General features: G+C 41.2%; 1 protein-coding gene across 1 annotated transcript in view; it reads right to left on the bottom strand.

Annotated features, from left to right (window-relative positions):
- Positions 1 to 10,523: 10,523 nt before the first annotated feature.
- The window catches only part of CBLN4 (cerebellin 4 precursor), a 28,061-nt gene continuing 13,490 nt past the window's right edge, over positions 10,524 to 25,094 (bottom strand). The window contains exon 3 of the mRNA XM_039343162.1: positions 10,524 to 12,063. Within this exon, the coding sequence (XP_039199096.1) occupies positions 11,866 to 12,063 (198 nt within the window). The 3' untranslated portion in view covers positions 10,524 to 11,865. The remainder of the gene's footprint in view (positions 12,064 to 25,094) is intronic.

Here is a 25,094-nt window from a genome sequence, read left to right as displayed (position 1 = left end):
TATTAGTTGTTTTGGGATCTTCTTTCTTTGTTATGGTCAAGTCCAAAACAGAATGTATTATCCAAAACTATCTGCCAAGGTTTCAGCACCATCTCAAAACTTACTGCTTTCTAACCAGCCTTTTTTTTTTCAGTTTTCAAGGAACAAATAATGTATTAAATCAAGGACTTAAAGTGAAATGACGGTTCCCAGCAACTCTGTAATGCTTCTGACCAATATTCCTGGGTGCTATCATCAGTAAGAACACATGAAGTTAGAAAAAATCCTTCCAGAAGGCATTGTGTTGATAGAACCCAAAGCTGACTACTAGAGTCATCTTACCAACCTATGTTACATAAAACATTATAATACAAACATACATTCAGTAATTTGAATGGTAAATGAAACTTGTTTCTGGATTTTTTTTCCCCTTCATATTTTAAGAAGTCTGCCAATCAGTTCCACTTTTTCCCCAAGCACAAAGTATTTGTTTTTCTTGAAAACAATAGCAACACATAGATGGCTTCAAAAGAGATGTAAAATCCTATGGTTAGAGGGAGGCAACATCCCATATATTAGGCAAGCTGCAGAATAAGACCCATACTAGGAAAGAAAAATATGTGCATGGCTGAAATCTAATAAGAGTCTATAGTTGCCAGACAGGATATTCCTCTAAATTACTACTAGACAGAATCATACCTTGTCATTTCTTAAAATCCTATCTGTGTTTTCCTCCAGAAATAGCAATAGCACTGTCAGAATCCAATTATATTTCATCTTTAAATTATCAAATATAGAAACTCCCAATTCTGCCTTCTCTGGATTCTGCCATAAGAGGGAGAGAAGGGGGAGAACAAAGGGGCTTTATGGCCCTCACTTCCTTCTTTACACTTCAAAGAGCTAAATGCTGAATGTGTGTTTATTGTAACCTCGAAGTGTTAGCATACCAAAGGAGAGTAATTGCCTTTCATGTAGTTATCTGAAGTCTCCATCCAGACGGAAGAAAGAAGAAAGGGAGTGGAATTGTGATACTTGAAACTATCACTGGAAGGGGGGTTGATTGGGTGGGACTACTGGGGAACCCCTTAAAACCTTGAATGGGAGAGCTTGGACCCCAAGTCCTGTCTAGCATGCCTGCAACCATTTTCTCTTAATAAAGGATTCCTGTTGGAAGAATTATTCCAAGAGTTCTGTCTTCTTAAGATGCAAAGTGGGGTGGGTCCTTACATTAGACAGGACTTGCAAAATTAATCCACCTGGAAGGAAGACCCTTGCCGGGGGATTTTGCAAAAATTTACCATGTCAGACAATGGAGCAAGAGAGGGGGAAAACTCCCTGGAAAGAGAGCCGCTGACCCAGTTGGAACCTTGCCAGATGTTGGGATCCGAGAGGCCAGATTCCTCAGGAGAAGAAGTGGTGGAGACACAGGACCACAAGCCTCGCTGGTCGATGGGCGTTGGAAAGAAAAGTGAGTGGGGAAAGGAATCAAGAAAGGTGACCCTGAGACGGGGGACCAAGCAACCAGAATGGAAGCAGGAGATGGAGAAATCCCTGCACGCAAGTGAAGAGGGAGGAAGCTGGGCACCGTACTCAGACTGGATCCTAGAGAAAGCTATTGACCTGATGAAGAGAACTCTCAGCTCCCTAGGAGAGGAGAATACTGAACCCTACGGCCGCCCCAGTTCCTGGAGCCGCAAAGGGAGAGACACCGAGGGGGACATGGAACCTGCAACCCCAGGGACATCTACTGATCCAGGAGCTCCCACCCCCTACCGGACCACAGATGGCAATCTGGACGGAAGGCACTACCACCCACAACAGAGGCACCGATCCATTCCAAGACGTCCACCGTTGGAAGTGAAATTCAAAGGGGAGCCAACACGCTTGGGGTTTTTCCTAACCCAAGTCCTCAGCTACATGGAGGAATATGGGCAGGATATTCCCAGCGACAAAGCCCGCATCCGGATCGTGCAATCTGCCCTGGATGGACCAGCTGCGGATTGGGTAGTGAACTTGCATGACTCCAATGCCCCAGAACTCAGTAACTTCAACCGTTTCATGTCCTCTTTGAGAAGACGATTTGAAGACCCCCTGGCTGATCGCAAAGCCCGTGAAAGAATAACAACGATGAGGCAGGGCAAACGCCCAGTGGCTGAGTATACACAAGAATTCCGGGCCATTGCCAGCAAACTGAATTGGCCAGAAGACATCCTCCTTGGCCGTTTCAAAGACGGACTAAACTATGATCTATATGATGCTTGCCTGCCCCGAGGGGACCCACATCGACTTGAGGAATGGTACGTCTTGGCAGAGGAAGCAGAGATCGACATATTGAAGAGGCACCGCCGAGGAAAACAATGGAGCCGCCCCCCGCCTGAGCTGACACACCAACCGGTGAAATCATCGGATACAGCCAAGAAGCAAATGGGGTGTTTCAAGTGCGGAAGAGAAGGGCATCGAGCTGTAGAATGCCGCTCAAAGGCCCCCCAGCACAACCCAGACAGATCCCCAATCAACAAACCCGGAAAGTATTCAGCTAAGCCAAAAGAAACGGCCATGAGAATGATGGAAATTGCAGAAACCCCCACCTCTGCTCACCAAGGGGAAAGGACTCCAGCCTACACCACAGGGCCGGTGGATGCCTCAGATGACAGCTCGGAGGGCGAACCCCTGGTAAGTGGATGCATCACACCCATCTTCAAAACAGTGACTATATTAATCCCCCCCATGCCCGAAGCTGTGAAGGTGAAAGCCTTAATAGACTCTGGCTGTACCCGCTGCCTCATTAGCCCAACACTAGTGGGGAATCTGGGCATCCCATCCAGGAGACTGGAACAACCAATCTCATTTGGCCAGCTAGATGGATCCATAGCAGGGGGGGTGCCAGCTACCCTAGCCACTTTGCCAATACATCTCTCCCTGGGCAACCATGAAGAGGACTTAACGTTTGTGGTGACCCCAGGTATGGAATGCCCAATGATTCTAGGGATGGAATGGTTGAAAAAATGGAACCCCTGGGTAAATTGGAGGACGACAGAAATCAAATTCCCGAAGGGGGACCCTATGGACTTAAAACCCCAAGGGAGGCTACCAGAATCAAGAATAGAAAAAGCATCCATAGGAGAGGAAAAAAGATTAACAGAAATACCAGAGGAATATAGGGACCTTGCTGAAGTCTTCAGTGAGGAGAGGGCGAATGAGCTTCCCCCCCACCGACCCACAGACTGTACCATTGAATTCAAGCCTGGGGCAAAACTCCCGAAGCCCAGATTATACTCCATGAGCCCAAAGGAGAAGGAGGAAATGGAAAGATTTATAAAAAAAAACCTGGAGAGAGGTTTCATTGAGCCAGCCAAGTAAGTGGCTGCCCCGGTCCTTTTTAGAGAGAAGAAGGATGGCTCTTTACGTTTATGCGTGGATTATAGGGCCCTGAATACAATCAGTGAAAGCAACCTATACCCGCTGCCCCTCATGAAAGACATGCTGTCACACCTATCGAAAGGGAAAATTTTTTCTAAACTAGACTTAAGGGAAGCTTACTATCGAGTGAGAATCAAGGAAGGGGACGAATGGAAGACTGCATTTAACTGCCCCATGGGGTGCTATCAATTCAAAGTCTTGCCATTTGGATTACAAGGGGGCCCTGCAGTCTTTATGCAATTAATCAATGACGTTCTAAGGGAGCACCTGTTTAAGGGGGTCCTTGTTTACTTGGACGACATTCTTATCTTTACTGAAACAAAAGAAGAACACGTCAAACTTGTCAGAGCGGTTTTAAAGAAGCTGCGAGCCGCTCACCTATATGCCAAACTCTCAAAATGCGAATTCCACCAGGAAAGGATAGACTACCTAGGCTATCGCATATCCCCACAGGGCATTGAAATGGACCCAGAGAAGGTCAAAGCAGTACTAAATTGGGCACCACCCCGCACAAGAAAGCAACTACAAAGTTTCCTGGGCTTTGCAAACTTTTACCGCCAATTCATCCCCTCATTTGCCCAGATAGCCTTGCCCCTCACTAACTTACTAAAAACGAAGGGAGCATCCTAGTAAAACCTAGCCAGCCACTAACATGGACAATGGAGTGCCAAGCAGCGTTTGAGAGACTAAAGAGACTTTTTTCTGCTGAACCAATACTAAGGCACCCAGACATGGACAAGCCCTTCGTAATACAGGCAGATGCAAGTGATGTGGCAGTGGGGGCTGTGCTATTACAAGAAAATGATGATGCAGTATTGCAACCCTGTGCATATACATCCAACAAACTCACGGAAACAGAACAGCGCTGGCCCGTATGGGAGAAGGAGGCTTATGGGATACGTTGGGCATTACTCACGTGGCGACAGTTCCTGGAAGGCAACAAAATCCCCTTCCAGGTATGGACTGATCACAAAAATTTAGAAGCCCTGAAAACTTCCAGGAAACTCAATCCCAAACAAGCCCGCTGGTCCCAGCATTTTCACCAATTCCAATTTAAACTCAAACATTTACCAGGAAGAAAGAACTTCCTGGCAGATGCTCTATCTCGCATGCCCCAATATAACAGCGCACGAACCACAGACTCTAGACCAATAATGGCAGAGTCACAACTGGCAGCACCAGTAACCACAAGAACCCAAGCCAAAATAAAACCACAACTGGACAGCCAAACTGGGATTGAATTCAGAAAAAGTTTGGAAACAGATGAATGGTTCCAGAAAAACAAAAATGTGTGCACAATGAGAGACGGGTTGCCTTGGGTAGGGGAAAAGTTATATATACCAACAACTCAAAGAGTAACTTTCATGCACCTTTGCCATGACACAAAATCAGCAGGGCATTTTGGATTTGTAAAAACTTTACATTTAATTAAACGGCAATTTTGGTGGCCATCCATGAAAAAGGACATTGAAAGTTATATAGCCAGTTGTCCAAAATGTGCCACGGCAAAGAGGTTGCAAGGGAAAGTGCCAGGACTATTGCAAACAGTGGCAAGTCCCTCAGCCCCCTGGAGAGAAATAGCCATGGATTTTATAGTGGAATTGCCAGAAAGCAATGGGAATACTGTGGTCTGGACGGTCACGGACTTGTTTTCCAAACAGGTGCACTTTATCCCTTGCCAAAAGATTCCCACTGCAAAAGCCTTAGCAAAACTTTTCATCCAACACATTTACAGATTGCATGGGGCACCCCAACGCATCATCTCTGACAGGGGGGTGCAATTTACGTCTGCATTTTGGAAGGAATTTTTATCCCTCTTAGGAACCACTCAGGGACTGACATCTAGCCACCACCCTCAAGGAAATGGGGGGGCTGAAAAAATGAACTCAGTACTTAAGCAATATTTAAGATGTTTTCTTAGTTTCCAGCAGACCGAGTGGGCGGACTTACTCCCCTTTGCAGAAGTTGCCTACAATAATGCAGTCCACTCCAGCACAGGTTACACTCCTTTTCAAATAGCCACCGGTCAAAGCTTCAACCCCATGCCAGAATTAACCCCAAACGAACCAACGATCCCCTCGCTGAAAGAATGGATGGAAAAATTACAAAACACCTGGCCAATAGTCAGAAAAGCACTAGATGAAGCTAGGCAGGCTTACAAAACACAAGCCGATAAAAAAAGGGTTGAGCCTACACCATTCATTATAGGAGAAATGGTGTACTTATCTACAAAATACCTAAAGTCCCTACAGCCCTGTAAAAAACTTGGACCAAAATATATAGGACCTTTTCCAATTAAAAGAATCATAAATCCAGTAACAGTAGAATTAGAATTACCCAAAAATCTCAGGCAAATACACCCAATTTTTCATTGCAGCTTGCTGAAAAGAGAGCATCAGTCACCTCTACGGCCAAAAATCCCCCCCCACCACCTCCAATCATGGTGGAGGGTGAACAACACTTCGAAATAAAGGAAGTCCTTGACTCTAGGAGATATCATGGAGCAACTCAGTACCTAGTTGCCTGGAAACACCTCCCTCCCTCACAAAATGAGTGGGTCCATAAACGTCATGTCAGAGCCCCGAAGCTATTGAAGAAGTTTCACACAGAGTATCCTAACAAGCCTGACTAAATTTTATACTTGTGTTTTCTTTCAGGTGGATCTCTCTTATTGTTAAGAGGAGCCGGATGTCAGAATCCAATTATATTTCATCTTTAAATTATCAAATATAAAAACTCCCAATTCTGCCTTCTCTGGATTCTGCCATAAGAGGGAGAGAAGGGGGAGAACAAAGGGGCTTTATGGCCCTCACTTCCTTCTTTACACTTCAAAGAGCTAAATGCTGAATGTGTGTTTATTGTAACCTCGAAGTGTTAGCATACCAAAGGAGAGTAATTGCCTTTCATGTAGTTATCTGAAGTCTCCATCCAGACGGAAGAAAGAAGAAAGGGAGTGGAATTGTGATACTTGAAACTATCACTGGAAGGGGGGTTGATTGGGTGGGACTACTGGGGAACCCCTTAAAACCTTGAATGGGAGAGCTTGGACCCCAAGTCCTGTCTAGCATGCCTGCAACCATTTTCTCTTAATAAAGGATTCCTGTTGGAAGAATTATTCCAAGAGTTCTGTCTTCTTAAGATGCAAAGTGGGGTGGGTTGTATACTCCTTCATAGTGCTTTACAGCCCTCTCTAAGTGGTTTACAGAGTCAGCATATTACCCAGGACAATCTGGGTCCTCATTTTACCCACCTCAGAAGGATGAAAGGCTGAATCAACCTTGAGCCAGTCAGGATCGAACTCCTGGCAGTTAACAGAGTTAGCCTGCAATACTGCATTCTAACCACTGTGCCACCACGGCTCTTAAGTCTATTGTACAAAGGTACTACCACCATAATGCCTCCCAGATAATGAACCAGTATTTGCATAATCATCTTATTTTGGAAATGCTATCCTTTATCAGCTACCTAAATATCAACTATTTTCATGCCCAACACCATTTACAGGTAGTCTTCAACTTACAACAGTTTGTTTAGTTGTTTGTTTGAAGTTACAATAGCACTAAAAGAAATGACAACCCTAAAATTCAAAAATCAGTTAAAATGGTAAGAACAGGTAATATTGTCCTTTTCCTTCATGGGTTCCTCATCTGGTAGACAGCAGTATTCTACTCTCGTGTTGAATTGTGGCTTTTCTGAATTCTCTATATAGGTAGTCCTCCATTTACAGCCACAATTGAGCCCAAAATGTCTGCTGCTAAGCAAGACATTTATTGAGTTTTGCCCTATTTTATGACCTTTCTTGCTACAGTTGTTAAGTGAATCACTGCCATTGTTAAGTTGGTAACATGGTTGTTAAGTGAATCTGGCTTCCCCATTGACTTTGATCATTAGAAGGTCACAAAAGGTGATCACATGACCCTGGGACACTGCAAATGTCATAAATACATACCAGTTGCCAAGCATCCAAAATTTGGTCATGTGACCACAGAGATGCTGCAATGGTTGTGTGAAAAATGATCAAGTCACATTTTCTGTTGTAAATTCAAATGGTGACTAAATTGTTCTCAGTCGAGGATAACCTATAATAGAAAAACAAGCTAGAATTAAATAAATGAATAAAATAATGAGCAAACTAATCTAAATTATAGAATAAATAGAGCTGGAAGGGATCTTGGAGATCTTTTAGTCCAGCCTCCTGCTTAAGCAGGAGACCCTATACCATTTCAGACAAGTGACTATCCAGTTTCTTCTTAAAAATTTTCAGTGATGGAGTGCCCACAATTTCTGGAGGCAAGCTGTTCCACTGGTTAATTATCTTCACTGTTAGGAAATTTCTCCATAATTCCAGGTTGCTTCTCTCTTTGGTCAGTTTCCAATTTTTTCTTGTCCTACCCTCTGGTGCTTTGGAGAATAGTTTGATGCCGTCTTCTTTGTGGCAGCCCCTCAAATACTGGAATACTGCTATTATGTCACCTCTGTTTCTTCTTTGCTTTAGATTAGCTTAATGTAAAGTAAATAGAGTCAATATGATTGTTTCTTGTGCCATTTAATAATCTTCCCATAATACTGAGCGATGCTGTTTAATACCTATGTTTGGAGTAACCCCATCCAAGGCTTTGGGAAATCATTACTTGCTGACTCTTGCAGTTTAAGGAAAAAGCCAGGATAAACAGAAAGAGAGAAGATGAGAGGCGACTGCAATATACCTATTGTCAGCGCTGATTTCAAACCAGGGAACATTTGATCAGGACTTTCCTTCCTACTTCTAGACCTACCATATTTGGCAGAGATTTGGAAGGAACATCAGAATCCATTCCAAAGTTTCATGACCTTTTGTAACTGTCTGCTTGCTACAAAAGGTGGAACAGCAGTACTCACACTTTTCAAGGTAACTTTAGAGATTACCGTAGCTATCCAATTCATGAAAGATGCAATTTATAGCAGCAGAGCCTTTATAAGCTCAAAAAGGCAGGGTTGAGCAGGTCAATTAAAAATATTCATTTTTATTGTCTGTGTTTGTTCTGGTCCATTGGATTTAGGATTATTAATATTAATGTATTAAATATATAAGCTGCCCATATTAAATTTATATGCTGGCCAACTTCCAGTCACTCTACTTTAGATTGTTTAAAGCATTAAAACAAAATACACAAAACCCACACAAAACAAAGGTACAGAGATGACAAAGAAAACAAACCTGGATTGGAAAAAAGGAAAGGAAGAAAAGCGGCATCGCTCGTCCTTACCAATGACCTGGGCAAAGAACCATATCTTCAAGACCCTATGAAAGAATAGAGTGGGGGCTGTTCATATCTTGAGAGGTACTTCATTGCAGAGGGCACTGCTATAGTGAAGGCACGTGGCTGGGGTCCCAATGAGTGGCAGTGTTTAATTGATGCAATCTGGAGCATGCCCACCTTGCCAGATCAACTAGATACTATGGGAAACTGGTGGTCTGTCAAGTAATCAGGGCTTTTGCCATGTAGGGCTTCATAAGTGGTGACCAGCACCTTAAATCTTACCTGGAAGCAAACTGACACCAGTGCAACTCTCAAAGCAGAGGTGCTTCATGGATACACTGAGGCACTGAGGCAAATTCATCATTGCTCACATTACTGCATTATGGACCAGCTGAAGTCTGATGACTAGGGTGTGAATGATACCTGAAAGGAACCCCAATCTAGGAAAGGATATATCTGTGGTACTAGATGAAGCTGTGTAAAGGCCTTCCAGGCCACAGCTTCCTCCTACTCAGTGAGCAGGAGTTATAAATCAAAACAGCCCCCCCCCAACTGTGTACCACACTTGAATGAGGAAGTGCCAAATGGTGGGGAACAGTGGCAGAAGGACAGCAGGGCGGGGCAGCAGGGTGGCGGGGGGGGGGCTCAGGGCACTGGCAAGGAGTGGGGTGGCAGCAGCCCTCCACAACAGTCCCAGTTTCTCATGTGACCACTTGGGAAAATTAATCACCCACCCTTGATATAATGTTGTTGTTATTAATTGCGAAGTCGTGTCCGACCCATCGCGACCCCATGGACAACGTTCCTCCAGGTCTTCCTGTCCTCTACCATCTTCTGGAGTCCATTTAAGTTCACACTTACTGTTTCAGTGATTCCATCCAGCCATCCCATTCTCTGTCATCCCCTTCTTCTTGCTATATAAAGAATATAGCAAATTACCCATACTGTAAAAGGAGAAGGAGTTTTCTTATCTTTTAAAATTAAAACATTGTCTGCTTTTCTTGAGGTACATAGTGTTTTCACCTCTCAATTGTTTCCCAGTTCTTCCCCCCACCCCCAAAGTAGCTGCCATACACTTCAGGAAGTATAAAGCAATTGCTATTTCCTTGACTCCAAGTCTGCCGTATGAGCAAAAGATAAAATCAAGTCTCCAAAGGTTTTTCATTTCTCAAAATAAGTCCTCAAAACCTCTGCATCCATCACTTGAAACATTAAATACTAGGGGACATTTCTATGATTAACACAAAGACAATTCCATAACCAACAACATTTAAAGGGGAGGAGGTGGAGAAAGTCATTAAGCCAGACTTTCTGGAAAACTTTATCACCTCCGAAGAAGCTATAGTGGCTGGAAGCTATCTTCAGCATGGTCGACCTGTGAAAAAAATGTCATGGCCATTTGTAGATAAGAAAAAGAGATTTGGACACCAATAGTCTAGAAAATACACATATAAGTTCCACTTTTTTGTTTAGAGTTATTGTTCAGCTTTGGCTAAATCACAGCCATTCAGTTTCATTCCCTAATCTATATAATGGAAATCAGAGTAACTTAATTTACAGGATTGCTGTGCATGCAGGTATAATTAGATGGATGTAAACCACTTCACAGTCTAAAGTTGCTTTGTGAATTGAAATTGGTCATTTACTTGACTTCATGCTGATTGCTTTCTGAATCTTTTTCAGTAATTGAGAACCTGTGTGGACTACCTTCTACAGTGGTTGTTGTTGTTTTAAAGGTTTGCATAAAATAATGCTCATTAATACCTAATTTTTAAACATGTTATCATCCAGAAACCCAGAGGTAAAACAAGATACAGTAACATAGATTGACTTTTATTATGTAACAGCAACATAATAAATAAATTTATGAAGTCATATGGCCTTTACAAAAAGACAGAAGATATTGCACCAAGTTTAGGTACTGGCTATTTGGACTGAATATTTGCTAAAGAAAAGATGGGGCACTGCACCCAAAGTTAAGCGTCTTTAAGTCCCTCTAATTTCAGTAGAAAAAATTAACTTGAAGTTTGAATGTTTCTCCTTGAAATCAATGGGACATTAAGGCTGCAATCCTTTACACATATACCTGGGAGTTTCTCCCACTGAATTCAGCCAAACATACTTCTGAGTATATATGCCTAGGATTACGTTGGGCAGGGCTTAACTTCACCTAGACAATGCCCCTGAGAGTTATCATCATTATATACATTTACGGAGTTAAGGCAAAACCAGATAACACTTGAAAAAGGACGGAAGGCTTGAGAAACAGATATTATTTAAAAATAAGAGGGAAGGATTTCCATCTCCACCTGATAAATTTAGCTATATCTAAGGAATGCATTCGGATGATTTTCTTTAAGAAACAGCTACTATCAATAACTGAACTAAAAGTAACACTATGTGGGTGGTTTTTTTTTAAAAAAAAAAGGAACAAGGTTGTTTTGCAGAGGTTTGCCAAAATGATTCTGTTTAACTCTGGTAAGCAATTTTTGTTAGCATGATAAACTCTTCCTGTAACAAGAAAATCCTTTCTATAGTATACAAATTCCTTCAGTGTTATGAGAACATCCAACCCTGACCTACAGATTTTCAGAGAGCCCTCCTCTTTGAGCTTAACTATTTGAAGGAAAACATATGTGTGACTCTTCCAGAAACAGAGTACACAAAAATTAATGAAGTCAAATGCTTATCAGTAACTCTTTTTTGCAACTGAACAGCATGAATTTATGTTAATTCTTAGCGCAAGGGGAAGAAAGATATAATTTATATATTAATGAACAGTTCTTTGGCAGCTATGTGTTAATCTTGATTGAAGATTTGATCCAGAAATTCTTAAATTATAAACCTGGTTGCCAGTCTTTTAAAAATGGAATCAGGGGACGGGAGGGAAGAGGCAAATATAATTATTGACTTCTCCCACAAATCCAATATGTCCAGTAAAGGAACTTGGAATGAATCTTGCAGGCAGCTTCATTTTGTAACATCAAGCATAGATACGTATTGTCTGCTTTTAAGTCTTGCTTCCAATGTCCCGTATTTAAACACACAAAATTCGTTGAAATCTCAGGATGAGTTCAAACAGGGTCAAAATGCCATACAATAGAATCCAGATTTCACCCATGAGAAACCAAGAAAAAAAATCAGTCCAGAGGATGAGAAGATGATCTTCAGAGAACAGAAGCAATGATTGGTCCACACATAGGTGAAAGTCACAAGAAGATTGATCTTACAGGGGAAAGACCAAGAAGCCAGAAAATGTGGAATACTGCCATCCGCCAACCAGGTTACCTTTCTCCAGCTTAAGATAAACTTTATCTTCCTTGTCTAGGTAGAGTAGGACTCCATTTGTGGCAGCTTCACGAGTGACATCTTTGTCCCCAGCAAAAGCTGAAATGACTGGTTTCCCATTTAGCATCAAGTTCACCTGCCAAAAACCAAAAAGAAAAAGTCCTGAAAAAACCTCAAGTTAAGACATAGCCATCTAATACTACTAATGTTGATGGAAAAAAATCCTTAGAAGGCCAGTGCAGTCTACAGGCTGTTTGCCAATTTCACATCAATAAACAATTAAGTAAATTGAATGTTCCACAACCATTCTGGCTTTGCAGAATGGTGGGGGATGGAGAAGTTATGGTTCTGTGCAAGCAACCAGCAAGTATGTGCATGCAGCTCCATTTGTGCTAGTGATGGGCATGTACACCTGCTGTGGAAATGGAGTATGCACACATGTGCCCACCGTGTCTGCGGCCCGGTTCTGAATGGCTCCCAACCCAGTAGTGGGCTGCAGCCCAGGAGTTGGGGGACCCATTGGGCTTGTTGACCAGACAACTGGACAGGGAAAACCTTTATCTTTTTATTCTTTTAAAAATCTGATGAATAGTTTGGCAGTGTAGAGTTTCCCAGGGGGGAAGCAGTAAATTCCATCAGAGAAAAGCCAAAATTAAGAGACTGGGCAGACCTGAGCAGGATGAGGAACAGGAGAAGAATAGCCATACCCTAGAACAGGGGTAGGCAACCTTGACTCTTTTATATATCTGTTTTATTTGAGGTTTTCGCGGGTATTTATATGTAGGTCTTTGGTTGTTCGGGTTTTCTCCCACGTAAAATTGGAAGTGTCTTGGCGACGTTTCGATGAAGTCCCATTCGTCTTCTTCAGGCTGGTGCTTTCAGCTTCGTGCTTTGAGCAGCAATGTGTGGTCTTAGCTGTTTATTCCTTTTAACTGCCAGTGGGGGTATGAACTGATTGGGTGGGAGCTTGGCTGTGTTCTGATTGGGTGGAGGTGTGTTCTGAATGGTTAGGGGCTTGGCTGTGTTCTGATTGGCTGATATATATATATCAGGTGTTCATTTCATAAAGTCTTGTGCTATAAAAGCTTCTGGTTCACTTGCTTTTCTTAAGTTAGGTGGGAGTTTTCTTGAAGAATTCTTTGCTTCTACTGTAGTGACTGCATGGATATTTCTATGCAATTTTCTTGGCAATAATATGAAAGTGATCTATCATTACTTTCTTCCACAATGTTTTTCCAATTCCCAATTCAGCTGGTAGCCTGGGAATTAATGGTGATCTCCTATCTAAGTACTAAACTGATCCAGCCCTCTCTAGGTGTTTTGTTGTTATTATTGTTGTTAAGATTAGCCAAAATAAAGGTAAAGTCCAGGATGTAGTATGCTTCTGCAGGATCTTCCCCTTTCATCAGAATGATACATGTTCCTCTTCTTTTGTACATTAATATGATGTCACAACCTGGGATCAAAACAATCTACTTAATCGTTACTGGACCGTCTCCCGGAGACTCCACGAGCTGCCCCTTCGCAGCTTGGCCGTTGGTGCCAGACCGTCCCTGGCTGCGAAGGGGCAGCTCGTGGAGTCTCCGGGAGACGGTCCAGTAACAATTAAGTAGATTGTTTTGATCCCAGGTTGTGACATCATATTAATGTACAAAAGAAGAGGAACATGTATCATTCTGATGAAAGGGGAAGATCCTGCAGAAGCATACTACATCCTGGACTTTACCTTTATTTTGGCTAATCTTAACAACAATAATAACAACAAAACTCCTAGAGAGGGCTGGATCAGTTTAGTACTTAGATAGGAGATCACCATTAATTCCCAGGCTACCAGCTGAATTGGGAATTGGAAAAACATTGTGGAAGAAAATAATGATAGACCACTTTCATATTATTGCCAAGAAAATTGCATAGAAATATCCATGCAATCACTACAGTAGAAGCAAAGAATTCTTCAAGAAAACCCCCACCTAACTTAAGAAAAGCAAGTGAACCAGAAGCTTTTATAGCACAAGACTTATGAAATGAACACCTGATATATATATATATCAGCCAATCAGAGCACAGCCAAGCCCCTAACCATTCAGAACACACCTCCACCCAATCAGAACCCAGCCAAGCTCCCACCCAATCAGTTCATACCCCCACTGGCAGTTAAAAGGAATAAACAGCTAAGACCACACATTGCTGCTCAAAGCACGAAGCTGAAAGCACCAGCCTGAAGATGACGAATGGGATTTCAACATCATCAGGGCTAAGGAGCCAGTAAACAATGATGACTTAAATGGGTTTTGCCGGCATCTGCACCCGGCTCATGGACCGCGTCACCGGTCCCGGCCGGTTAATTAGTGTTCCAGATGTTTCTTTATTACTCTCCTTACGCTTCCTTCTATGGTTCTTCCGGATCATTCCTTCCACTATCTCATTACTGGCATTCATCTCCTCCACCACCCCTTTATCCTTATTTCCTTCCATAGTACTGACCCTCCTCCTCTTTTTGTTTTCATTTTCCACCCTGGGGGCATCTGTTTCTCCTCTATCAGTGTTACAAGCTTCCCTGGGCTCACAGACGCTCCCCCCCCCACACACACTTTTCTCAATCTCTGTTCCACACCCTTTCTTCTCACTCCTCCACTGTCATGAGGAGGAGGGGGGATGATGAATTGAGAGACAGAGTAAGCACCCGATCACGCAGCAAACAAATGGAACGGTGGAGAACTGCCAACACGAAGATTGCCAAGACGGAAGAGGAGGGCATAGACCCCCAAATATTCAACACCTGTTTGAAAGTTACTCATGACAGTGGAGGAGTGAGAAGAAAGAGTGTGGAGCAGGGATTGAGAAAAGCCTTTGTGTGTATACACACACACACACACACACACACATATCATAGATATCTTTATTTAATCAAAGACCAGTAGTGCAGTGAAAATCAATAGAAGACAATTCATAGATAAACCACGGTACATCATTCTGGTAATAGGAAGCCACAAAGTCCCATAGTTTTGGAAGGAAAAAAAAACTTTTGTCAGTGAGCCATAAATTGGTTTAGCATATTCTGGAAATTCAGCCAAAATAATTTGTAAAACTTAGTCTTGGTGTATTGTGTAACCATAGCTGACTGAATTTCATTTTACAAACTATAGTCAAACAAACCATAACTTAGAAAAAATTTAAGTCACAGAATTATCCTTTATTTTTAATAGCTCTTTGTCTATTATTCTTTGTTTTACACTGGATTTTATATTTTTAATGTATTTATTCTTTTTTTAGATTTGTTGTACGCTACCCAGAATTGCACTGGCCAGAGTTGCTTGCTTCCAAGATGGGTGGTTATATAAATTGGAGGAAAGGAAAGGAAAGGAAAGGAGAGGAGAGGAGAGGAGAGGAGAGGAGAGGAGGAAAGAGAAGAAAGAAAGATCTAATTAGATCTAACCCTGCTTAGTTTTTTAAAATTCAACCAAGACCAACTGCCAGCAATAGTTGAGCTGATAGACTTGATGTAAATCAGTTTCTTATGTTCTGAATTACCAAAGTAAGATAAACTGAAAATGTCTTAAGAATCAATTACCTTAGTGAATCTTAAACTAGCTGGCCAAATACAAATTTGTATCATTCCTAGAAGGTAAACAGCAGGCATGCACATGCTCAACATTGAACTGGGTTCTTCCCAACTATTGTAGATTTGATGAATTATTGTGTCTTGCTATACTAATTTTGCAAGCTTCTGTATTTATTTCCCAGAAATAAGTTTCATTTGGTTCAGTGGACCAACTGCCAAAGAAGCAAGCAGCAAGAGCAGCAGAAGAGATGACTTTTGATATGATCTTAAATTATTCCCAAATTGGGAACAAGTTGTTAGGATCACCAAATTTCCATGAAATAGTGAAATAGTAGCAAACACAACATCCTAGGGAATTGGAAAACAGCCCAGAAAGTTCAAAAGAAATATTTAATTTCAAATGGAGGCTTATTTTCATTTAAAAGGAGAAGTTTAGCTAGATGGAATATAAAAGGAACAGACAGAAATGTAAGACTGCATCAGGGAGCTTAGAAAATATTTTAAAACAACATAACAGGAGTTCAAATGACTAGAAAAGACATAAATATTTTTGAAATGATGCCAATAGGTTAAAAGAAAGGAAAGTATAAAAGATGAGAAAGCTTTAATGGGAAAATAAACCATTAAACAAACTGACATAACATACAGCATCAGTCAGCTAAATAAAAAAGGAATTAGAGAAGCCAAGATCCATGACATGAAAGCTAATAATAACAGAATCTAAATTCATCAGATGACAACGAAACTAGACAATGAATATCTAATTCTGTTCTGCAATTTTTCTAGTGAAAGTTACATCCATTTTTTGACTGTAGTCTTGGAATGTTTGAGAATTTCTTTCTAATTTCTATATGTAGTACTTTAAGGTTTACATTACTGTGGAGGTGATAAATTCTTAATTATACAATTATATAAATAATGACTCAACAAAATCATGGCATCCAGCCCTCTCAATTCCTGGCAAATAGATGGGGAAGAAATGGAGATAGTGACAGATTTTATTTTTCTGGGCTCCAAGATCACCTCAGATGGGGACTGCAGCCAAGAAATTAAAAGACGCTTGCTCCTGGGGAGGAAAGCTATGGTAAATCTAGACAGCATACTAAAAAGCAGAGACATCACCCTGCCAGCAAAAGTGTGTATAGTCCAGGCCATGGTTTTCCCAGTTGCAATGTATGGCTGTGAAAGTTGGACCATAAGAAAGGCTGAGCGCCAAAGAATTGAGGCCTTTGAACTATGGTGCTGGAGAAGACTCCTGCGAGTCCCTTGGACTACAGGGCATTCAAACGGGTCAGTCCTAGAAGAGATCAACCCCAACTGCTCTTTAGAAGGCCAGATCCTGAAGTTGAAACTCAAATACTTTGGCCACCTAATGAGAAGGACGGACTCACTGGAGAAGGGCCCGATGCTGGGAAAGATTGAGGGCAATAGAAGAAAGGGATGACAGAGAATGAGATGGCTGGATGGAGTCACTGAAGCAGTAGGTGTGAACTTAAATGGACTCCAGAAGATGGTAGAGGACAGGAAGACCTGGAGGAACGTTGTCCATGGGGTCACAATGGGTTGGACACGACTTCGCAATTATCTACAACAACAACATAAATAATGATAAAATTCTTAAATATAGGTAGGTCAGTAAGGTTGATCCCCCTGTTTTGTGCATTCTGCTATATGACAATAGCAATAGCACTTAGACTTATATATCAGTACATAGTACTTTACAGCACTCTCTAAGTCAGAGGTCCCCAACCTTTTGGGCACCAAGGACTGGTTCCGCAGACCGGAGGGTGTGTGGTTTTGCTCTGCTGCCTGCATCCTGCAGATGGGGCTTTGCTTGTTTGTGCGGACTGGTTGCTGGCATGCTGCCAGGTTGGGGACCCCTGTCCTAAGTGGTTTATAGAGTCATCATATTGTCCCCAACAATCTGGGTCCTCATTTTACCAACTTCGGAAGGATGGAAGGCTGTGTCAACCTTAAGGTGATCAGAGTCAAACTCCTGGCAGTGGACAGAATTAGCCTGCAATACTGCATTCTAACCACTGCACTTAAAATCCATTACTTTGTGTTCTGCACTCTGGAAAGACAGATAGCACAACAAACTTTCTGTTTGACATTATTTCCTAGGCAGCAAAAGAGACCAATGGGGCTGCAGAAAATAGTCCATCCCTTATTAAAACCAGAAAGCAACCAAGGAGGTAAAAAGGGGGAAAGAATGGCACAACTGTAACCCAGAATTGTCCTGCCAGTGTCAGAGAGGCCAGAGCTAAGAGTTGATAACGGGTGATAGGAAAAACAGAAAGATTTTTCTCAAATATGATCAAAACACAATGTAAGGACCCACCCCACTTTGCATCTTAAGAAGATAGAACTCTTGGAATATTTCTTCCAACAGGCATCCTTTATTAATAGAAAATGGTTGCAGATGTTCTAGACAGGACCTGGGGCCCAAGCAGCCCCACCCCACCCCACCATCTTTCCAGTGACAATCCCAGACGTTACATTTCAACCCCCTTTTTCCTCACCGCCGATGGAAGGGAGATTTCAGAGAGGAGTAGATGAAAGCTGATGGCCCCATTGTTATGATTTAGTCCTTTTGGTGGTATCCACATTCAATCCCTTTGAAGTTGTAGCAAAGGAAGTGAGGGCCATAAACACCTTTGTTCACCCCCCTTCCCCTTCATTGTATGACAGAATCCAGAGAGGGCAGAAATGGGGTTTTCCATAGTCGATAACTAGAGATGAAATATAATTGGATTGTGACACACAAAGAAGAGAACTTAATCAATATACTAACTACTCAGTCAAATGGAGAAATATTAAATGATTACAAATAAGGCAGAGCTACTTAATTCTTGTTGTCCCTTAAGTTGTCTTCAGCAAAAGATATGCTTTCTATCTGAAAACTACGACAAGGAGGATGGAAAGACAGGAACAAAGTGTGAGACTGATAAAAAAATATATTGTCAGATCTGTTTACTTTGAATGAGTTTATAGACCCAAAACCAGCTGAGCTTCATACTAAGGTACTGAAAGAACTTGCTCATGTTTGACTGAACCTCACGTATTTGAGAAATCCTGATGAAAGGTGAAGTACCAAATGACAGGAGAAGGGTCAACATCTCTACTTTAATAATGCAGAAGGAAACACAAGAGTCAAGGCACTAGAAGGCACTTATCTGGGAAGACAATGAAAATGCTTATAGGGAAGAGGTGAAGGCTCTGGTGGACTGGTGCCATAAAAGTAATCTGGTTCTAAATGTTGATAAAACAAAGGAGATCATTGTAGATTTCAGAAAGAGCTGGCATAGTCATACTCCACTCAGTATCAAGGATGCAACTGTAGAAGTGGTCAACAGTATTAAGTATCTGGGAGTGCAGGTAACTAACAATCTGAGTTGGTCTCTCCACTCATCATCCTTAGTGAAGTGTGCAGACCAGCGTCTGCATTTCCTGCATCGGATGAGGAGAGCACATCTTTCTCCTTCTCCTGGCCACTTTTTACGGAGGCACGATTGAAAGCATTTTAACAAACTGCATCAGTGTCTGGTTTGGTGGCAGCAGTGCCTCAGATAGAAAGTCCATACGGAGAGTGGTAAGGACAGCTGAGAAGATCATAGGATGCTCGCTCCCTGGTATTCAGAATGCTGCTTATAAGCGCTATGTGCTTAGAGCTCAAAGCATTGTTAGAGACCCATACACCCACTTTACAGTCTGTTTCTGTTGCTCCCCTCTGGGAGGAGGTTTCGAAGTATTTCTAGCAGGACTACCCAATTCTGAAATAGCTTTGTTCCCTATGCCATCCATCTAGTAAACTCGCAAGATTTGTTTTTCTCACCATGCACATGTATACATAACCTGAACTAGACTGTTGTTTCTCTGTGTCATATAATATATGTGGGTATATGCATAATTCTGTATTTATTTATTTATTTATTTATTTTTGTCATATTTATGTAGTGCATATCAGAGGTGGTGATCCTTTGAGAGCTGTATACAATGAAATTTCATTTTAATGTATGCCAATTAGTGTACATTCAAAAGGACAATAAAGTTATTATTTTATTCTATTCTATTATTCTAGAAACCAAACAATCTAATATCAAAATCTAGGATAATGCTGAAGAAGGTCATGAAGTATTGATTTTGAAAGCAAAACAGTAGTTAACAGAAGGTAAGATCAATTTTTTTAAAAAAGAAATAAATAAATTTAAAGAAGTGATGGAGGTAATAGTACCCAACCATATGTGGGATCTGGAATTTACAGAAGAAGGATAACTTCCAAGCACATTTTAAGAAGAGGGAGCAGGAATGCAAAAGAGCACAGAATTGGTCCTTTCCTATTTCACTCAGGGAAACTGTTCGCCAACTGCAGCAAAAAATTACATAGAGCATGGGTGTCAATCTCACCACGTCATGTGACATGTTGCGACGTATTGCGACTCTTTTTGCATTGCTGGCAATAGGGTGGGTGCAGCTTCAGTATGATGAAACTGGTCCACGGGCCGGCAGTTTGACACCCCTGGCATACAGACTTTACATAATTCCCCAAAGACTTGTTTCTTTTCTTCATGGATGTGTATCCCATCTTTCTGTTTATTTTAACTCTCAGAGCAATTCACTACCATAAAAAAACAGACTACAAAACCTAACAAAATTTAAAGCCAAACCAACATGAAATAATTGTTAGAAAAAAACAGTAGATCAAAGCTAAACAAAACATGTTACCATTTTCTTAAACATTGAGAGAAAGTGAGAGGCAATTGCTGAAAGCCATACAGGAGAAACCCCTTATCTGCAGACTAAGCAGTCAAACTTCTGGCAATGATGGCATATTCAAAAGAACCTCTCACACTGTAATATCAAGGAGAAGCAATCTCATACATAAACATGCACAAAGTCATTTAGAGCTTGAAAGGTCAACACTAGCATCTAAACTGGGCATAGTAAGTAATTGGTAGCCAAGAGACATTTTAGTATACATATCATAGGATTCCAGTATCTTGTACCAATCAGCAGCCAGCAGCTTGCCTGCTGCACTTTTGCACCAGTTGCAATTTCCAAACATTGGTAAATTCCCAGAAAACACCCTGCATAGTCAAGATAGAATATAATCAAGACATAGATAACTGTTGCTATATCCAATCAGTTCAAGAAGGACCACGCTGGCATAATTAGCAGAAATTGTGCAAAAGTGCTTCTCATCACAGCCATTACCTGCATATCCAATGACAGTTGGACATCAAGGAGCACTTCCAGCTGTAAGCCTGCCCTTTCGGTGTGTGATTTTCTCCTTATTAACAGAATCTCTATCTTATTTAGGTTTAATTTATTTAGCCTTATTTTGCCTATTATTAAGATTAGGCAGTGTTTACGGGTTCTGATTTTTTCCATGGTTCCAAGAATCTCTTTCTAAGCACGTCTTTGACAGTAAGAAGTGACACTATTGTGAAACTGAGCATCTAAAGCCCAACTCTGATTGCCTGAAAGGATACCATGGTCAGTTATTTCAAAACTATCCAAGCGAACTAGTAAAGCTTAATTTCTAGGACAAGTCATTTATGAGACATAAAAGCATATCCCCAAATGAAACCCTGAAATGGGTTCAGGAAAACCTGTTTCATCCCCACATACTTATTTAATGGAGAAGGCCACCCAACTTCAGAAGACTTTGGGTTGCATACAGCATTAAAAGTAATGGAAACCAAACAAAAATGAGAAAAGAACAATGTGCATCCTGAAACAGAACATTCACCTGAAATCTAAAGGAGCTGGCATCCACCTTAATGCAAAGCCTGGAGGAACAGCATATTTTTCAAAGACTTTTTAAAGATAATCAGAGAAGAGGTCATGCTAGTATCTGGGGAAGATGCCAGGCAGGCAACATGACCAAGAAGTCATACTTCCCTGGACTTCTCAGGTGACATTGTTTGATCAACATGCCCATTCTAGCTGATTGTACAGGGTGGAAGGAAATAGATGATGATGGTGATGATGATGATGATGATGATGATGAAAGTACACCAATTGGCATACATCAAAATGAAATTTCATTGCATACAGCTCTCAAAGGGTCACCACCTCCGATATACACTCCTTGTTCGTGGCCAGCTCAAGTTACAGATCTTCCATTTTAGTCTCTAGGGAGCAAACACTGGCAAACAGGACAGATGGAAATGGAGCTCCATGTAGATTAGCCCTCACATTAGCTTGTATTCCTGCACAACAACCTCGCCTCCTTTCCTTTGTCTGATATTGTCTCTTCCAGCTTTTCCTTAAAGAGGCCTCACTCCTTTTTGCCCCTGGAGAATGCTGCCACCCCCACCAACTCTTCCAAAAACCTGTCTCCCACCCTCTGGGCCTGCCGACAGTCTCATCCAGTTCCTTCACTCCATAAGCCCCAGGACCTCTCCTCCTCTGCCTCCTTTGGAAATAGCCCTTATTTGCTGGATCTCAGATAGTGAAATTCTATGCCAGGAAAACTTTATTGCTTGTGATCAGCATATTGATGTGTCTGGAGCTGTGAGGCAATTTTTTTTTCTCAGTCTCCTTATACAGTCTATAAAATCATCTGCATTAAGATAGGGTCTCCAACATTTGCCATCCAACATTTGCAACCCTCCCAGTGGGCCTCTGATAAGCAAAGACCATTGGAGAAGCCAGATTCAATAACTGACCACATGATTCACTTAAGACTGCAGCAAAAAAGGCCTTAAAATCAGGTGTGATTCTCTTAACAACCACATCGTTGAGCAACAGAAGTTTTCATCCCAATTGTGTTCATAAATCAAGGACTACCTATAGATAGAATCACCCAGTGGGATCTCAAGGAATTACCAATCCTTCACTAAAGCTAGTTGCTCTTAATTATGCATTCTTCAGCAGATCCTTCTGTAGTTGATGAAGTTGCAATACATCACTTAAATAATAGTTTCATATGATCATTCCACTGACATGAAGTAGAGCAGCGACTTCATTAGCCAAATTTGGCTAATGGACCCTATCTCTGGTGGCCACTGCCCATGGAATATTTGTCTGCTACAACTGCTATTACTAAGTCAAATGTAATTATTTTTATAAGAAAAACACAAAATGATTCCAAAAATCAAAAGATAGCAAAGCACTAAGTGAATTTGATTGCATGGATCTGCGTAGGCATATGGGAAAAAGATGGCTAGACCCTGGGAATCATTATATTCCACAAATGTTATTTCCTTTGCTAAAAAGCTAGGCAAATTCATTTCAATAATTTTCCAGGTATTGCTGGAAAGAAAGATGAACCCAATGGCATATGTAGTTTTGGGGAACTAAATATAACCCAGCGTGAAGAAGTGGATGGGGCAAGAAAAAAGCTGGACTGTATTCAGTAGAATTAAATACTATTCATAACACTTTTTTCATTTTTAATTCTCATTCTCCTTTTTATTTTTATTTTTTAATTTCTCATTCTCATTCTCAGAATTAGAATTGGTGGCAAGCTACTCCAGGGTCTCTGATTGATTGTTGATTGATTGATTGATTGATTTTTTGATTGATTGATTGATATGCCTGCCCATATCACTAACAGGATTCTGGGCAACTAGCACAAATTTAAAACCACAGTATAAAAATACATATCAGAAAACTAAAGAATTTAGCAATCATTTTAAAAAGCCACCCTTGTGAATATTTAAATATTTAAAGATTCATATGAGTTTCTATATGAGGGCTAATTTGCAGACTGCATAAAGTCATCCTTCACTGGCTGAAGTGTGAGAATATTAACAACTGTAAGGAATTTGTTTGTATTGCTATTGCTTTCATGTTTGAAATCCTCATGTGTAAAGAACTATATACACCTCTTAGCTGTGACCAATAACAACACAATTTCAGGCACAGGGAGAGTAGTTGAGTTGGACTGAGGGGAAACATGAGCATCTGTATGATATTCTAGTTGATCTTTTGAATACATATTTATTCAATCATTAGATAATCATCTGGAAAATTAACAAATCCCATTGCGTCCTACGTATGTTAAAATGACTTCTATGATGATGCTGAGTCCCAGATTGGAGATTATATTCTATTAAATTTCTTGATTTGAACTAGAGTAAAGATGGGAAATGCTATAGCAAATCTAGACAGCATTCGAAAAAGCAGAGACATCACCCTGCCAACAAAAGGGCGTACAGTCAAAGCCATGGTTTTCCCAGTTACAATTGGACCATAAGAAAGGCTGAGCGCCAAAGAATTGAGGCCTTTGAACTATGGTGCTGGAGAAGACTCCTGCAAGTCCCTTGGATTTCAAGGTGTTCAAACCGGTCAGTCGTAGAAGAGATCAACCCAACTGCTCTTTAGAAGGCCAGATCCTGAAGTTGAAACTCAAATACTTTGGTCACCTAATGAGAAGGAAGGTCTGACTGGAGAAGAGCCTAATGCTGGGAAAGATTGAGGGCAATAGAAGAAGGGAATGGCAGAGAATGAGGTGGCTGGATGGAGTCACTGAGGCAGTAAGAGTGAGCTTAAATGGACTCCAGAAAATGGTAGAGGACAGGAAGACCTGGAGGAACATTGTCCATGGGGTTGCAATGGGTCGGACACAACTTCGCAACTAACAACAAAGGGTGGGAAATGCTGTTTAATCTCTTCACCCCCAGTTGGAAAATGCCTTCCCTGAACACTTGTTCTCTCAGCAAGGAAACATATATATTTGAATCCCATTTCTTTTCCTCTGTGGAAAAGTAGTTTTGAAAGCACAAACATCAGGAGTGGAAAAAATTAATTAGACTGGCTTACAGAACTGTATGTAGAGATTCCCAGTCATTCTAAAGGCTGTCATTTATTCTCCTAGCATTCAGTATAATGTAGTATAATAAGGACTGGGGAAGAAGGTATTCAAAGTCCCAACTTTTTTTTTTTTACAGGAGTTGTAAAGGAAAAAGGAGAGAGAGCTTTCATTGTGCTGTTTCAGCTGCTGTCTTTGAATTTATGCTGCTGATGTCTCAGGGGTACAATACCAGGGGAATGGAGGACTTCCCAGAGGTTCTATTTATTTTATTTATTTATTCAATTTTTATTCCACTGTTATTACTTGATTAGTAACTTGAGGTGGCAAAGATACTTAATACTCTTTCCTCCTCCTATTTTTCTCACAACAACAACCTTGTAAGGTGGGTTGAGCTGAGAGAATAACTGGCACAAAATCACCTAGCTCACATGCATGCCTAAGGTGGGACTAGAATGCACAGATTCCTACTGATTGGCTCCCAAGTCGTGTAGCAGGTTTCATGCCTAAGGCAGGACTAGATATTCACAGTCTCCTGATTTCTACACCAGCATCTTAACCACTACATCAAACTGGCTGTCATTTTTAAGCAATGCATTTTAAAGAATGCATGGGGAAAAATATACGAATTCACAGTAAATCTCTATTCTTGTCAGTTTACTCCAGGAGTCTTCAAAGCTAGCCCTTTTATGACTTGTGGACTTCAACTCCCAGAATTCCTCAGCCAATGTAGCTGAGGAATTCTGGGAGTTGAAGTCCAGAAGTCATAAAAGGGCCAAGTTTGAAGACCCCTGATTTACTCTGTCCCCAACATACACACTACCCTCTATCAATGCATGCTGCC

This window comes from Crotalus tigris, unplaced genomic scaffold (assembly GCF_016545835.1).
Source record: "Crotalus tigris isolate CLP2741 ecotype Arizona unplaced genomic scaffold, ASM1654583v1 scf7180000017834.3080900, whole genome shotgun sequence".
NCBI classification, from domain to species: Eukaryota; Metazoa; Chordata; class Lepidosauria; order Squamata; family Viperidae; genus Crotalus; species Crotalus tigris.
The sequence above is the reverse complement of the archived record's forward strand: the minus strand, read 5'-3'. Positions and strand labels throughout refer to the sequence as shown.